This window comes from Camelina sativa, chromosome 3 (genome assembly GCF_000633955.1).
Source record: "Camelina sativa cultivar DH55 chromosome 3, Cs, whole genome shotgun sequence".
Lineage (NCBI taxonomy): Eukaryota > Viridiplantae > Streptophyta > Magnoliopsida > Brassicales > Brassicaceae > Camelina > Camelina sativa.
The window spans coordinates 6,456,598-6,471,513 of NC_025687.1; the positions used below are offsets into that span (position 1 = coordinate 6,456,598).

Here is a 14,916-nt window from a genome sequence, read left to right on the forward strand (position 1 = left end):
GAAAATAGTTTGGCCACCAATAAAAAAGTTGAAGACCAATTTGAATTAGTGTGTGACTTTAAGGTTTGTGGGTAAAAAAATTAAAAATTAGGTAAATAAGTGTAATTATCCAGCCAGAAGCAACGGGGCATGAGTCGACCGAGACACAAACTCTTGATGGGACCAGAACGGACCATACGTGAAACGACGATGAGCATGCACAACCGGTTGATTAATTAAGAAACTGGCCCACCGCCAGTGATGATTTTTTTGTTCGTGTTCTTTTTGTGTTAGACACGTTTTTTTTTACCGTACAAGTCTTCGTCGAATCAATAGTTACTTTGATTACCAATAATTTCCACTAATTTCTTACCATCTCGCAATTATTGATCCATACTATAATTTATATTATTTTATTTTATAGAGCAGGTGTAGAGAGATTCATTACTTAAGTTGTACGTCTTTCGAACGGCAATTCCTAACTCCGATTCTAGACTAAAAGAAGAAGACTCAAAACTATAACTTACTTATTGGGTTACGTTTTTTTCAAATCTTTTGTCTTGCGTTTTTTTCACTACGTTTATTGCTATTGCGTTACGTCTTTTATTATCTTGCGTTTTTTCATTACGTTAATTGTTGTTGCTACTGATTATTTTGATAGTTTCGGTTACGGTTTCCTTAACGGAACGATTGCATGCTCCTTTCAGGTTAATTGAAAGATGGAACCGGAGATGGATGCTCTCAAGGTTCAGATTCTACCTGAGCACCAATCATCACCTTACACGCTCACAAAGCCCAAGTCGAAACCCACGAAATCGTTGATCCTGCTAATGATGATCATCGCTTCCGTGGCTGTTACGTTAGGGTTATGATATGTTTTCGTTTCAAGTTCAGTTCTATCCTCCGGAAGTTTGCTTTGCCCAAGAAGTTCACTCCGGTACAGCGTCGTTATCGATGCCGGGAGTTCGGGGACCCGAGTTCATGTGTTCACGTACTGGTTTGATCAATTCGGGGAACCCGTTTTCGATTTCGGAGAGAAGCATTACGCTAATATGAAGTTGACTCCTGGTTTGTCAGCGTATGCTGATAACCCCAAGGGAGCAAGCGTGTCAGTGACGAAGCTTGTGGAGTTTGCTAAGAAGAGAATTCCCAAGAGAAAGTTCAAGAAGAGTGACATTAGGTTAATGGCCACTGCTGGGATGAGATTGCTTGAAGTGCCTGTTCAAGAACAGATTCTTGACGTTACAAGAAGAGTTCTTAGATGTTCTGGTTTTATCTTTCGAGACGAATGGGCTACTGTTATCTCTGGTTAGTTTTTTTCTTCTGTTTTTTGGAATCAACTCTTCTTCATTCGGCAAATTGGAAAGCGCATGCTAATTATTGGGAAAATATTCAGGATCTGATGAAGGTATATATGCTTGGGTAATTGCCAATCACGCTCTTGGTTCTCTTGGAAGTGATCCCTTAGAAACAACGGGAATTGTTGAACTCGGCGGAGCTTCTGCACAGGTTTAGTCTATTTTCTCCCAAAATATGTTATCGAGACAAATGTATGTACGTGGGTATGCTGACAAAAACATGCAAAAACAATTCATTTTTTTTTTGGAAAAGACAATATTACTATGAATACCGTACCTATTGTACATTTATATAAAGAAAAGAAAAATCAAATATAGCTCAACTTAAGTGATGCCAGATTTTATATAGTATAATATAATTATGGAATTCTTTTTCCGTTAATTTATGTAGGAAAATGTGATTCAGTGTTTTCTAATTTTAATAAAATTTCATCAGAAATCAAAAACAAAATGAAATTGAAAGATGTTTTTAGATTTTCTTAAAAGTTTTACAAATTTAGAAACAACTGAATAATATATCTAGGTTACTAGATATAAAAAGTCAACTATATATGGTAAACGTCTATTATAAGCGATGACTTTTTGCGCATTTTGCTTAGGTGACATTTGTGTCAAGTGACCATGTGCCTCCTGAGTTCTCGCGTACGATAGCCTATGGAAATGTTTCATACACAATCTACAGTCACAGCTTTCTCCATTATGGGAAGGTAACTTTTTGAGACCAGAGCATTTTATTTGTTCAGTAGTACTTGTTTACTTAGATTTTATCCTTTTAAAAAGTTGGTGGGAAACTTTTTGCAATCGTGTCATCTAATCTAATCGCTGAATTTATTTTGTTCCCCTCTCAAAAATTATAGTAGATAATGCTACCAAACAAACAGGATTTTATTCCTTATATTAATTTTTACGAAGCTATAAACTTTTGTCACCTTGCAGGATGCAGCTCTAAAAAGGTTACTGGAATCACTGCATAACTTCGGTTAATTTTTAAACTTGGAAGTTTTTATTAAATTAGTTAAAAATCACACTTTTGAATTTATGCAAATGAAATATTTAATTTGTCTCCCTCAAAACTCATAAATGGTGTTTCAATCCATACAACTCTACAGGAGTTGAAGACCCTTGTACTCCTAAAGGGTACATCTACGACACGAGCTCACAGAAATATTCATCCGGATTCTTAGCTGATGAAAGCAAATTAAAAGGCTCCCTTCAAGCTGCTGGTAATTTCTCAAAATGCCGATCCGCTACGTTTGCACTTTTGCAAGAAGGAAATGGTAAAAGAACATTGTTGGTATAGCTAAATAATATCTTCCCTTGCTCGCTCTTGATCTCTTATGGGTGTGTTTTGGTAATTTTGTGTACAGAGAACTGTGTATATAAGCATTGTTCTATTGGATCAACATTCACAACTGATCTTCAAGGAAGTTTTTTGGCTACATTAAATTTCTTCTATACCGCTAAGGTATATATCCAGTCTCATAATGTCAATATTATATGTCTGAGTTTGTGGAGATATTGTTTGATCAGATATATATGGTTGCTGTCTGAAATTTGAATCAGTTTTTTTGAGTTGGGAGAAAAGGGTTGGTTGTCTGAACTGATTCCAGCTGGAGAAAAATATTGTGGAGAAGAATGGTCAAAACTGAAACTGGAATACCCAACAGTTGAAGAAGAGTATTTGCGTGGGTATTGCTTCTCAGCGGCATATATTATCTCAATGCTTCACGATAGTCTTGGTATTGCTCTTGATGATGAAAGGTAAACGTTAATTTAATGAATGAATTCAGAACATTTAAAGATCTCTCATTGTCGGGTTTTGGAAAAGATATAAACTATATATGTTTTGGTTTGTTTGCAGTATCACGTATGCAAGTAATGCAGGAGAAAAACACATACCACTAGATTGGGCATTAGGGGCTTTTATCCTAGATACTGTTACACCCACTTCTTATAATAAAGGTGGTAAATCTAGAAAACATCTTGGCTTTTTTAAGTAACGTAGCCAATTACAAAATATGAAATCATATTTTTGTAGTCTACGTTAAATTGTGTTTGAAAGTTGAAACTATTTTCTTTTTTCAAATGTAATAAGTTAGCTACGCCCTTTAATGGGCGTGTATGAATAATTTATCCCTACGTGGGATTGTCTGTTCTCGTTAGTGGGACTGTATTGTATGCAGTTTTTGTTGTGTTCTTCTCAATAATATATAATGTTTTGAAACATTTCAATCAATTTTTTTGAATATAATGTAAAATTTATTCGAAAAAGTAGTTTTTACATTAAGTGTAGGCATGTAGTTAAAATGTTTTTGTGGTGAAACTAGAGTTTTGGTCTAAAAATTTGAAAAATAATATAGTCCTACATATATATATATCTCAATCAATTTACCACTAATAGATTCTTAGTCTGAGGCTGGCATAACCTAACAGAGATATAAAACTCTCGATGGTGACCATATGGGCATAGGATTGGCTAAGAATTTGGACCACCGGGAGTGACGACGATCCTTTGTTGGCAAGTCCTTCTATTTTGGGATCGGACAGTTTTTTTTTAATTGGTTTTACTTTTCTTTGACAGTTTAGGTCTACAACAAAATTAGAGATCTAGATAATTTGATTACCAGTTACCATTAGTTTCTTATCCTGGATGATTGGTTTTGTAAAAGAGTTTATGTAGAAAAATATTATATATAGTAGGTCAAGAGAATAGAGCTCATTTTTAGTTATATATATAGGTCTTCCAAAGGCCATTTTGGACGCACGACTCCAATTTCTCATCAGTTACAAAATCAAATTTTAGTCTAGTTAAGAAGAATACACAAAGAGAAATTGCCTCGGTTACGTATTTTTCACTACGTTTTTATATTGTTATTGATTTCTTGTTTCAGTTTTCGTTATGGTTCTCATATGATTAAAACTAGATGCAATGCTTGTTCCAGGTTAAACATATATAAAATCAGAGATGGATACTCTCAAGGTTCAGATTCTACCTGAGCACCAACCATCATCTCCGTCGTCGACGGACACGCTCACTAAACCCAAGTCGAAGAATGCCACGAAATCGATTATCTTGCTAACTGTCGCTTCCGTAGCTATCATGTTAGGGTTACTATTTGTTTTCGTTTCAGATTCAGCTCTGTTCTCTAGGAGCTTATTTCAAAGAAGTTCACTCAGCTACAGTGTAGAAACTAGGTTTCCACAATGAATTTGTTTAGGGAGGGAAACAAATTCAATAGAGTTATCTCTCTAGGAAACGGATCTAAGCCTTCGAATTGAAAGTAAAGAAGTAAAATTCAAAAGAATTAGGGTTTATTGCTAAGAACCAGAAGAAAACTCGATTATTGTATTTGATTATGGATCCTTACAATGGAGAAGTCTCTCCTTCTTTATACATGTTCTAAGATTACAATATATTAACTTTCCTTATCGGACGAAGTGAGATATGGAAAACTGCTTCATTGCTTCAGTCGGCCGCCGTGCCGAAGTGGAAGTCGGCTCCTTCTTCTTCAAGGCTACACTTTGGCCGAACTGACTTCTTGTTGACCTAATCGAGCCCTTAACCGGTTTCCCGGTTAACTAATCAATTAGTATTTCTGGTTTAGCTCGGTATGTCGGGGGTGCTGAATCCCGCACCAACATACAGCGTCATTATTGATGCTGGGAGTTCTGGGACACGAGTTGTGCTTGTAACCGTGTCTTAGAATGGTCGAAACTGAAAGAGAAATACCCAACAGTTAACTAAGGACAAATACTTGCATCGTTATTGCTTCTCATCAGCATATATAATCTCAATGCTTCACGATAGTCTTGGTCTTGGTATTGCTCTTGATGATGAAAGGTACATGTTCTTATTGGTCAAGTTCAAGATTAGTCAGTTTAGGTTTTGGGACAAAAAAATGAACAAAAAAAGCTATATATGTTTGTTTTTGGCTGCAGAATCAAGTATGCGAGTAATTAAAGCAGGAGAAGAAAACATACCACTAGATGTGGGCGTTGGGCGCTTTTATACTAAATACTGCCGCACCCACTTCTGATTACAGTGGTAAATCTAGAAAAATGCTTGGCTTTTAAATGACGTAGTCAAATACAGAAAATGAGTGTAATTGACTCAAAAAATGTATGCTACGCTACATTGTGTGTTGAAACTATTGTATTGGTAGTCATCGATCGTTTCCTTTCGTGGAATAATTAAGTTAGCTCTACTCATAATAAATTGCACGCCAATATATGTGGTGGTAATGGTATCATGTGTGTAATCGATCTTACGATATGCATTGTCGGTAATATATGTGGTGGTCTGTGTGTAATATCGACATTTTAAGAAAACCTCTGCGACCTTACAGTTATTTGAAGTGCCAATTGTAGTTTTAATACTACCTTTTTTAGAAAATTGACTTTTGCATTCTCTGAACTATTCAAGTGTACAACAACCTGATAGATAAAATAATTACCACTAGTAGTTTCTTAGCCCGAATTCTACGTAGAATAATACTACTAGCTAGCTAGTATTATTAATTATATAGTAGGTGTAGAATAAAGTTCATTATGTTGATCGAAGCCAATGATCTTTTTCTTTTTCTTCCTTTTGGATCAGTTTCGACTACTATATATGTAAACCCAAACCCACAGTTCATTCTGCAAAGTTATAGAAACGGCCTTAATTGGTTCTCTAACGCAAACATTGATATAGAACCTAGCTACAATAAAACTTACAAAATCCCAAAGAACTTTACATTTATCGGTCTCTACAATAAAGGGAGTATATGATATCTGCATTCACTTTTTGGGTCAACATGTGTGTCAGATTATTGTATATAGGAATTATATCATGAATACGTGACCATGTCTCTTCTTTTATATCAACTAAATAAAAATTTCTTATGGAATGAATGAGAGAATACTTGACAATTTCTATAAGGAATAACTCAACAACGGTCAATAATTTTCAAACCGTACAACTAGGACTATAACATATATTTATTCAACATTTATGTACCTGACAATTCATGGTCAACCGCGTTTATACATGTTTCTTCTAATATATTCCTCAAACCAAACGTTTATATTAAAGAATCGACTTTTTTCATAGTTGTATCTTGCCGTAATTAACCTTATTCACTTCTAATTAATATAAAAATAAAATTAACCTATCGACTCTATTCAGATAATTAATACTCAAAAATGTATCAAGTTTTTTTTTATAAAAGGAAAACAAAAAAAATAACTAAACAATGGTTTTCAAAAATTATATATAAGTGCTACAGTTTTTTTTTTTTGGGTGCAAATATAGATATATATATATATATATATATATATAAATGACAGTTAAAAAGCAAAAAAAAGAAAGAATCTAAAAGACTAATGAAAGTGATGAGTTTTGAACTGATCATAGGATGAAAACAACATATTGTATGATGATGATGGTGATGATGATGATGAAAAGCTGTATTATTTGAAGTTAATTGACTCGGTTTAAACTAATTTAATCAAACAACAGATAACTTTTATAAATGAATTAGTATAATCTAGTGTTGTCAATAATAAGACTACTAGATGATATAGATAGATGCAAATAAAAAAAAAGAAACAAAGACTAGTAGTACTTAAGAATTTTTAGATTGCAACTAGGAGAGCCGTTTATACTCTGGTCAACGGCTATAAACTAACGGAGCCGTTAAGTCTTTTTAAGACGTCGTTATCTCTCTCTCCCGCTATAAAAAGCGTTTTCCTTTTCCCCCAGTAGGCGTCTTTTCCGGGAAAATATTATAATTTGCCATAGAAAAAAAAAAGTTTCTCTCATCTCTTCTTCCCGATAAAATTTTTATTGGACTTCTTCTTCCTTTTTGGGGGTCTCTCTGCTAACATCTATCTCTCCCGATCTTTTCAGCTCAGGTGAATAATATCTCGATTCAATCTCTCCGATATTGGCTGTAATTTGTCGGCGTGATCCTTATTATTTTTTTTTAATCGGATTTTTTTTTTTTAGCTCATAATGTCTGATTAGAGTTCATATACTTGTGAATTTTGTTTCTTTCTTTTTTTTTTTTGTATTTAGGGATTTCAAATTTGGTTTTCGAAAACACTGAAGATGAGTAATCACATGGTTCAAGTACCGGTTCTCGCGGAGGATAGTGTAATTGATATCCACGACGGAGTTACTACTACTACTACGGAGGATTCACTGATTTCGTTGGCGGAGTGCCGTATTTGTCAGGAGGATTGTGCTATTGAGAATCTTGAGAGTCCTTGTTCTTGCAATGGTACCTTAAAGGTAGTTTTTTTTCTTTTCTTTCTTTCTTCTCATTGTTCATGATGATGGTCACACTAGGAAAAGCTGAGAGTATTTGACTGACTCAAAGTTTATGTGTTTTGATCAGTATGCTCACAGGAAATGTGTTCAGCGTTGGTGCAATGAAAAGGGAAACACTTTATGTGAGATCTGTCATCAGGTATATATACACCTTTTGTCGTAGGTAGTCTTTTGGATTGAAGAGATGTCTGATGAAATTACTAGAAACTGAGTCTTGATATGAGCTTTTAAGAGGAGGCAATTCAAGAATGCATTTGTTAATGGCGGTGGTGACTATTTTAGGATCATTCATTTCTTATACTAGTTTTATCTTGATGATTGAGAATTTCTAACTCAACTTAACTTCTCTTATCCCAGCCATACCAATCTGGATATACATCTCCACCACCTCCACCTCTGTCTGAAGAAACTACTATTGACATTGGGTAATGCTCTGTTCCCATTGTTCTGTCATACTAACTTAAGGTTTGGTTTTTTTTTTTTTTTTTTTTTTGACTTGTAATTTGTTCTGACTTATTCTTCTCTGTTTTGTTTTAGTGGAGGATGGAGAATCTCAGGTTTGGATTTAAACGATCCACGTCTCCTGGCAATCGCTGAAGCTGAACGCCAGATTTTAGAAGCAGAGTATGATGAATATACAGCTTCAGATACCACTGGAGCTGCATTTTTCCGCTCAGCTGCTCTAATAGTGAGTCTCCAAAAGCTTCTCAACAAGTTTCATCAACCACTTTCAGACTTTTTACCAAGTTCTTTTAACATTCCTCTTCTCTTTTTTGCAGTTGATGACTCTTCTTCTATTGCGACATGCACTCACTATACCAGATTATTCAGATGGTGAAGATGATCCTTCTTCAATACTTTCTGTAAGTTCTAATCAAATTTCAACTTCTTCTTCTTCTTTTAAGGGCATATACTGGAAGTTTCTTCAAAGTTCTAACTCTTAACCTCAAAATCTATTTGCAGCTTTTCTTACTCCGAACTGCCAGTTTTCTTCTTCCTTGCTACATCATGGCATCAGCCATCAGTATCCTGCATCGGCGTAGACAAAGACAGGAAGCAGCAGCCTTGGCCACTCGGTTTGCACTGGTGCTTAGCTCGCGGCAACCTAGAGCCGTGATTAATTATTTGTCAATGGAGCCGTGATATAATAGTTTTTACACCAAAGGTATATGCTTTTCAATGATTTCATCAGAGAAAGATTCTTGAATTGCTGCTGTTAAGAGAGTAGTTTGCAGTAAGTGGAGAGAAGATAGGATTCATTGAATCAAACCTCTTCTTTTCACTTCTTGCAGAGCAATTGACTCTATCTTTCCTGATGAAATCATTGAAGAATCATATGTGGTGTGAAATTATTAACCAATATCCAATAGCAACAGGACCATCCTTCTGAATTGGCTCACAACAAGGAGTGTCCTAACTTAGCTTAGGTTTTTTCTTTCAAGTATTAGAATCTAAGAAAGATTCTGTGTATCTTAAATTAAGAGTTTCTGTTCTTGGTGCCATTTTCCTAGATTGTAATGTACATTAAGTACTTCAACAAAAACTCGATTGGGGAGGTGAGCATTTCACTTTATAGGGTAAAGCCGAGACACATATTTTGTAGTCTGTGTAAATAAATTTGTTTTCTCTATCATTTTAGTCATACAATACTGTCATGGTGGTAATAAGGCTATGTATCACATGTAACTCGACCAAAACCCAAATTGCATAAAGTATGAATTCTTTTCTCGAATACAAAAGATCTTACTACAACTGATTACATGATTAAGCTTTTTGATGTTAACTCCGGACAGAACAAAGAGGAAAGCTTAAAGCTAGTTTGCCTGCAATAGTTCCTTAATGTCATACCCTTGGATCTACAAAAAACACAAAGGATACACAAACATAAGTTAAGAGTTGATCGGTCCTTTTAACATTGTAGTGATCATAGGAGTGAGAGAGTTTTCAACCTGAAGAAAAGTGAGTAGCAAAATAACTCCTGAGTTCCAAATACCATGTATGACCATAGGGGTAATGAGATTGCGGGTTTGTGCATATGATAATCCCAAAACACTTCCTAAACCGAATGGAAGACGAAAGATACTTGTTTTCATCCAAAGATGTTTATAACCATGAGAAGAAGCTAATGCTATTGTTTTGAGTTATGTTATACCTAGAATAAACAGCTGTGGGAATTCACCGGGTGTGAGATGAGCAAGGGCAAACGCAGCTGAGCTGATGATAATTGCTATTGGGGTTGGGACCCTGAAATGCCGAGAAAAACAAATTGTAGTAAGCTGTTGTCCAGAACCAGATGAGAAAAAGACAAGAGGTTTTACCATTTGGTAAGAGAGACCATGAAGAATCCACGAAAGACGGTCTCCTCAAGAAGTGGGGCAAGGATTCCAGTTATGCCCACTAAGCTTAAGGTGCTGTAAAATCATCATGTACAATGTGATCAGAATCCTAGTATTAATGCTCATCCTCGATTTCTATTGCTTTGCGGAAATACCTGATGCTTGAGGAGCCAATTAATGGAAGAAGCTTCATCAAAGAGTCTACCTGAAAACATCACACTAGGCCTCATTACCATTATCCATCAGATATTTCAGAAAAAAACATAAAATATGGTAGTGAATCCTCCTCCTAACCTCCCTCTCGGGTGCTTCTGTTCTGAACAAGGATAAAGCAACACCTGTTAACGCAATAGCACCAACAGCCCCAACTAAACCGATTCCACCCCACACGAGCCATCCTTTTTGCAGGTTGAAGGGTTGTCTCAAATCTGAAGATTGAACGAAATGTCATATGCCAAGAAAAGAACAAACCATGCAAGACAAATTCCGAGTAAAAAGAAGAGTAAAAATACCATAGCGAAGAATATCTTCAGGAAGTGGCTCGAAGGTTTTGGCAACAGTGAATATGACAGCAAGCACCACTGCAGTTGTTAAGCTGCAAAGCAGTTAGATAAAGTCATTCAACATAAGACATTTCAAGAACTTAAAAATTCAAGAAAGAACTAACTTTACAAAGTAAAATCGGGGAGATTCTATAATCAGTTTATATTAACAGAGTAAATAAAAGCTAAGACTGTGACTATGTATGTAACTGGAAACACACAAAGAATAGAAGTTTTGGTACCCTTGATCCAGGAACAAAATTTCAGCCTTATCGTCCAAACTCAATTTCTCAGCATCAATTCCTAAAAGCGGTATGACTGCCATCTCGGTTAATCCTGTCAAAACAAAACTGCCTGGGAACACAATTAATCTCACTCCCCCATACATCAATAATAGTTAAAGAACTTGAGACGAAAATCATTTCATACAGAGGATAGTCACTGAACATCTAACTACTTACACCAAAACAGAGAGATTATCTTTCAGAACTATCTACTCAACCATCACATTTATCCTATCACACAGTCTACGTTTTATCAAAATCCAACCCTAAATTCAACCAAAGGAAAGCTTTTGACGAGAGTACCTTAATGCACAAGCGAACGAAGTTAAGGAAACCGTCTGCCATTCCCATGGAACTTCCCACCTCTGAAGTATCGGCCACTCTGAGCTACCTCCTTGTAACTAGAAAAAAAAAAACCAATTAAAACTTTAATATTTTCTTAAAAACCTGACCTTTATTCACAATTCAATACAATTTGGATTCAATTGAAAGAGAAAAAAAAAACACATAGAGCTGCTTCAGAAAAATTCAGACCGGAAAACTAATTGAGCTAGAGTCAGAGAAACAGTAACCTTTCCATCTCCTCCAGGTTCTTTCCCAGAATTGAAAATGCAAGGGGCTCTCCATTTCCTCCGGTTAACCGTAAATAACCGGCGGCTAGCAAATCCCGGAGAAAACCGGCTCAAACCGTCGCGGTTATAAGTCTTCGGCAGAATGATCCTCCGTGAATCGGAGAAACATAAAAGAGACGAAGATTGAGATAAACAAGAGACTATCTGTGAAACCATTTTTGAACTCTTTGATTGAAAAAAAAACTTTTATTTTTCCTTCTTCTTCTTAAGAGAGAGAGAACTTGAACTTCCACACAGACGAAGAAGATAAGATCCGACTAACACGGGCGGGTAAAAAAAACCCCGTAATAAATTAAGGCCCAATTATATCAAAATAGGCCCAAAGCCTTCAAGGACCAAAACAACTCGGAGGGTCTTTATCAGAAAAGGTCACAGTATGTCACAAAAATACGTACATCCCTCGTGTTTCCTAATTTGTAATTTTGTTCCCTAGGAGAATCATATCCACTTATTTTCTTTTTACATTTAATAAAAAAAAATTCGTCTTCGTTTTGTAACCAAGACAAAAATAATTAATGTTTTTTCGAGCATTAGCACAGTTCTACTGGCAAATATGCAATCTTGTCCCACTAATGGAACCTACAGGCTACACGACACGCATTGAACAAGTGACACATAGCTTCAGTAACTCCTTCATTTCGTCTCTATTTATATTCTCAAACCTAAATCATCTACAAGAAAATACTAATGCAAAACAAAAAATGGCTACTACCTTAACTTCATCTTCTTCAACTCCAAACACATCTTTTGATTTCATGATGAACATCAATAACAGTAGCAGTCTCTATGGTCCTTTCTCTTCTTCTTCTACTTCTTTTTCTTACTTAACAAGCAAGGAAGATGCTCTCACTCAGCAGAACCTCATGAGCGGTATCAATCCAGATGTTCTTGGAGTTAACAAGAAAGGTTCTGAAGATTTGGAGATCAGTGTGTTTGGTGCTGAGAAGTACTTTAATGGAGATATGGATTCCGACCACAGTCCTAGATTTGTGTCTCCTCTTCCAATCCCTGAAGTTCCAGTCGAGAGAATCGTAGTTGGTCCGAAGCAAAGCTCGAAGAATTCCTCGGGAACCCCGAGTCTTCTGTCTGAATCCAGCTGGAATAGCCAAAGCTTGTTGCTCCAGAACAAATATATGGAGAAGAACAACAAGAACATCAAGAACAACTCTAGCTGCAACAGTTACTTGCAGGAGGAGAAGGATACTAGTAGCAATCACAAGGCGAGTAATAAGAAGAGTTTTCTCGCTAATCTTGGCTGCAGATGTGTGTGTTCGAATTGGAATTCAGTGGATGTCGTCGACGACAAGAGAAGAAGCTCTACTCCGAAGAAGATCAAGACTCAGTCGAGTTTCTCTGGGAATTTAAGCTCAGAGATGAAGATTCATAAACAGCAACAAGAAGCAATGTTAGAGCAGAGGAAGTCTCTGGAAATATTTGGATCTCCTCTCATTGAGAAGAGAATCATTCAGAAGAAATTCCCATGGGAATATGCGAGCTCTGCTAAAGCTGAGGAACATAGAAACTCTGTCAAGTTTGAAGAAGAAGAAGATGGGAGTGTGAGTGATGTAAGTACAGATCTTTTTGAGATTGGGAGCTTAACAGGGAAGGGAAAGCCCTTTCTTGCAAGGCAAGGAAGCAGTGATCCAGACTCACCAAATGGTTATGCACCGAGTGAGGTAAGCATACAGTGGAGTGTAGTAACGGCAAGTGTAGCAGATTACTCTGTTATGTCTGAATGTGCAACGAGTCCTGTCAAAAAGAACCGGTCTTTTCAGATTCCTCGAATCCCTATCATGGCGAAATCAAACCGAGAAACCGCTCCTCAGAGACGGAAATCGAGCAGTGGTGGTTTATTATTGGGATGCAAGAGTCATAAATCTGTTAGAGTCTCTGGTGATTCGTACACAAGCATGAACAGAACACCGAGTTATGTTCCAAGATTCCCCGTAGAAGCTAATCCTACAAGCGTTGAAACAAGAAGGAGGATCAGCAGTAGTTCGGGTTCTCACACGCAATCGTCTTTTTTGTATACTTAATGATACCAAAAGTCCGAGCTCTTTTCTCTTTACATGTAATGTCTATTGAGTGAAAAACATTTGTTTTGCTAATACCATCTTCAAATTCTTGTACCTAAAAGTAATACTTCTGATCAAATTGAGTTAGCAACGAGATAGTCGAGCTTGTCAATAGAGGGCTGCAAATCAAAATCTTTATTATGAATCAATCCTTAAAAAAAAATACTTTTGATGACCACTAATGACTAAATGAGTAAAGATGGAACGTGGTCCAAGAACTCACCTATTATCGCCTGAGGTTTTCAGGAACTGCACCATGTGAAGACTAGACACTTGAGGTCTAATCTGCAAATAAGACATAACTAAGAATGCAAGTCCATGTGATATATTAAGGTGTGATTGTAACCTTTTGTTGGCTCTGGAGACAGATTTAATGCAGCACGTAGACTAGACACAAAACACAAATGGTCCACCTCATTTTCATGTGCTTGTCTCAACAATAGAAAGATACCTGATTAGGGTCTAGATTTAACGGTTTAATCAAAGCCCTACGAGTTGCCTAAAACAGCCTTTAATGAGGAAACTCAATCAAACAATGATAGTGTCCTTTCACCTAACATGTCTTAAAAGCTAATCCAGAATCTTCTTGGTCCAGAAGACCAGAAATCATCTCATCACCATGTGATGATAATGAGATAAAGTAGACGTGGACAAAACCTTAATTGTGTCATTGATGATGATATATGTCTCTGTGACCAACTCAGGAAGAATGTTAGGTTTTGAGAAAAGAAAAAAAATTGATTGTGATACAGTCTAAAGTTCTAAACTTCTAATTTAAAATACAGACTTTACCAGCTGCATTTAATCAAAAAAGCCAACCTTTGAATCTTAAACCCAATACACTGAATCCAGATATCAAATTTCAGTAACCTCAATGAAACCAAAATTTTCAAGAAAATATAAACCTTGTCCCAAAGTATCAATGGATCTTGAAGATAAGTATTGCGTCGCTTTCGAAGGTCCACTTTTTCAATAATTGAGCAACCAATTCATTGGTCTATAGATTACCCAGTTGCCATGTCTGTAGAGGATAGGAACAACAAAAGCAAGCAAGAAACCCTCTGCAAATGACTCTGTATGTATGTATGTGTATGTCAATTCTTAATAAAGGAGATGGATGAGACACTAACAGGTCTCAAAATCTGAGATTATAAAGCAGATAATAACAAGAGAGAAGATCTGAAGTCTTGGCTATTACAAAACGAATTTACTGCTAGCTTACACAGAAACATATGCCCGCATGCAGATTGAGAAAAGGATAGATTGGAAGTGTATGTACAGTTACAAGTACGCAAAGGTTACAGTGGTTCTCTTTAACGAAGTGATGATAAGAATCCCTTGAAGAAAGAGAAGAAAACTACTCATCTTTGGATACTTTGATTGGCCGTGTTTCAAAA

At 36.2% G+C, this 14,916-nt stretch overlaps 3 protein-coding genes and 1 pseudogene across 5 annotated transcripts; 3 read left to right on the top strand and 1 right to left on the bottom strand.

The window, feature by feature from the left end:
- Positions 524-3,573, top strand: LOC104773003 (annotated as a pseudogene).
- LOC104773043 lies at positions 7,109-9,278 on the top strand. 2 transcript variants are annotated; one of them, XM_010497600.2, is made up of 8 exons: positions 7,109-7,232; positions 7,396-7,611; positions 7,718-7,789; positions 8,008-8,075; positions 8,188-8,338; positions 8,430-8,513; positions 8,614-8,815; positions 8,943-9,278. In XM_010497600.2, the coding sequence occupies exons 2-7, from the start codon at positions 7,429-7,431 to the stop codon at positions 8,791-8,793; spliced, it is 738 nt and encodes a 245-aa protein (XP_010495902.1). In that variant the 5' UTR covers positions 7,109-7,232; positions 7,396-7,428; the 3' UTR covers positions 8,794-8,815; positions 8,943-9,278. The 2 variants fall into 2 exon arrangements, with proteins under 2 accessions (XP_010495902.1, XP_010495897.1); XM_010497595.2 differs by having other exon boundaries at positions 8,614-9,278.
- On the bottom strand, positions 9,306-11,753 carry LOC104773030. 2 transcript variants are annotated; one of them, XM_010497578.2, is made up of 10 exons: positions 11,385-11,753; positions 11,116-11,213; positions 10,771-10,878; positions 10,499-10,581; positions 10,281-10,414; positions 10,142-10,191; positions 9,969-10,061; positions 9,803-9,894; positions 9,600-9,706; positions 9,306-9,506 (listed from the first exon to the last, which is right to left on the bottom strand). In XM_010497578.2, the coding sequence occupies exons 1-10, from the start codon at positions 11,598-11,600 to the stop codon at positions 9,465-9,467; spliced, it is 1,023 nt and encodes a 340-aa protein (XP_010495880.1). In that variant the 5' UTR covers positions 11,601-11,753; the 3' UTR covers positions 9,306-9,464. The 2 variants fall into 2 exon arrangements, with proteins under 2 accessions (XP_010495880.1, XP_010495885.1); XM_010497583.2 differs by lacking the exon at positions 11,385-11,753 and having other exon boundaries at positions 10,771-10,882.
- LOC104773019 (protein PHYTOCHROME KINASE SUBSTRATE 2-like) lies at positions 11,951-13,613 on the top strand. The gene has a single exon (XM_010497570.2). The coding sequence runs from the start codon at positions 11,960-11,962 to the stop codon at positions 13,478-13,480; it is 1,521 nt and encodes a 506-aa protein (XP_010495872.2). The 5' UTR covers positions 11,951-11,959; the 3' UTR covers positions 13,481-13,613.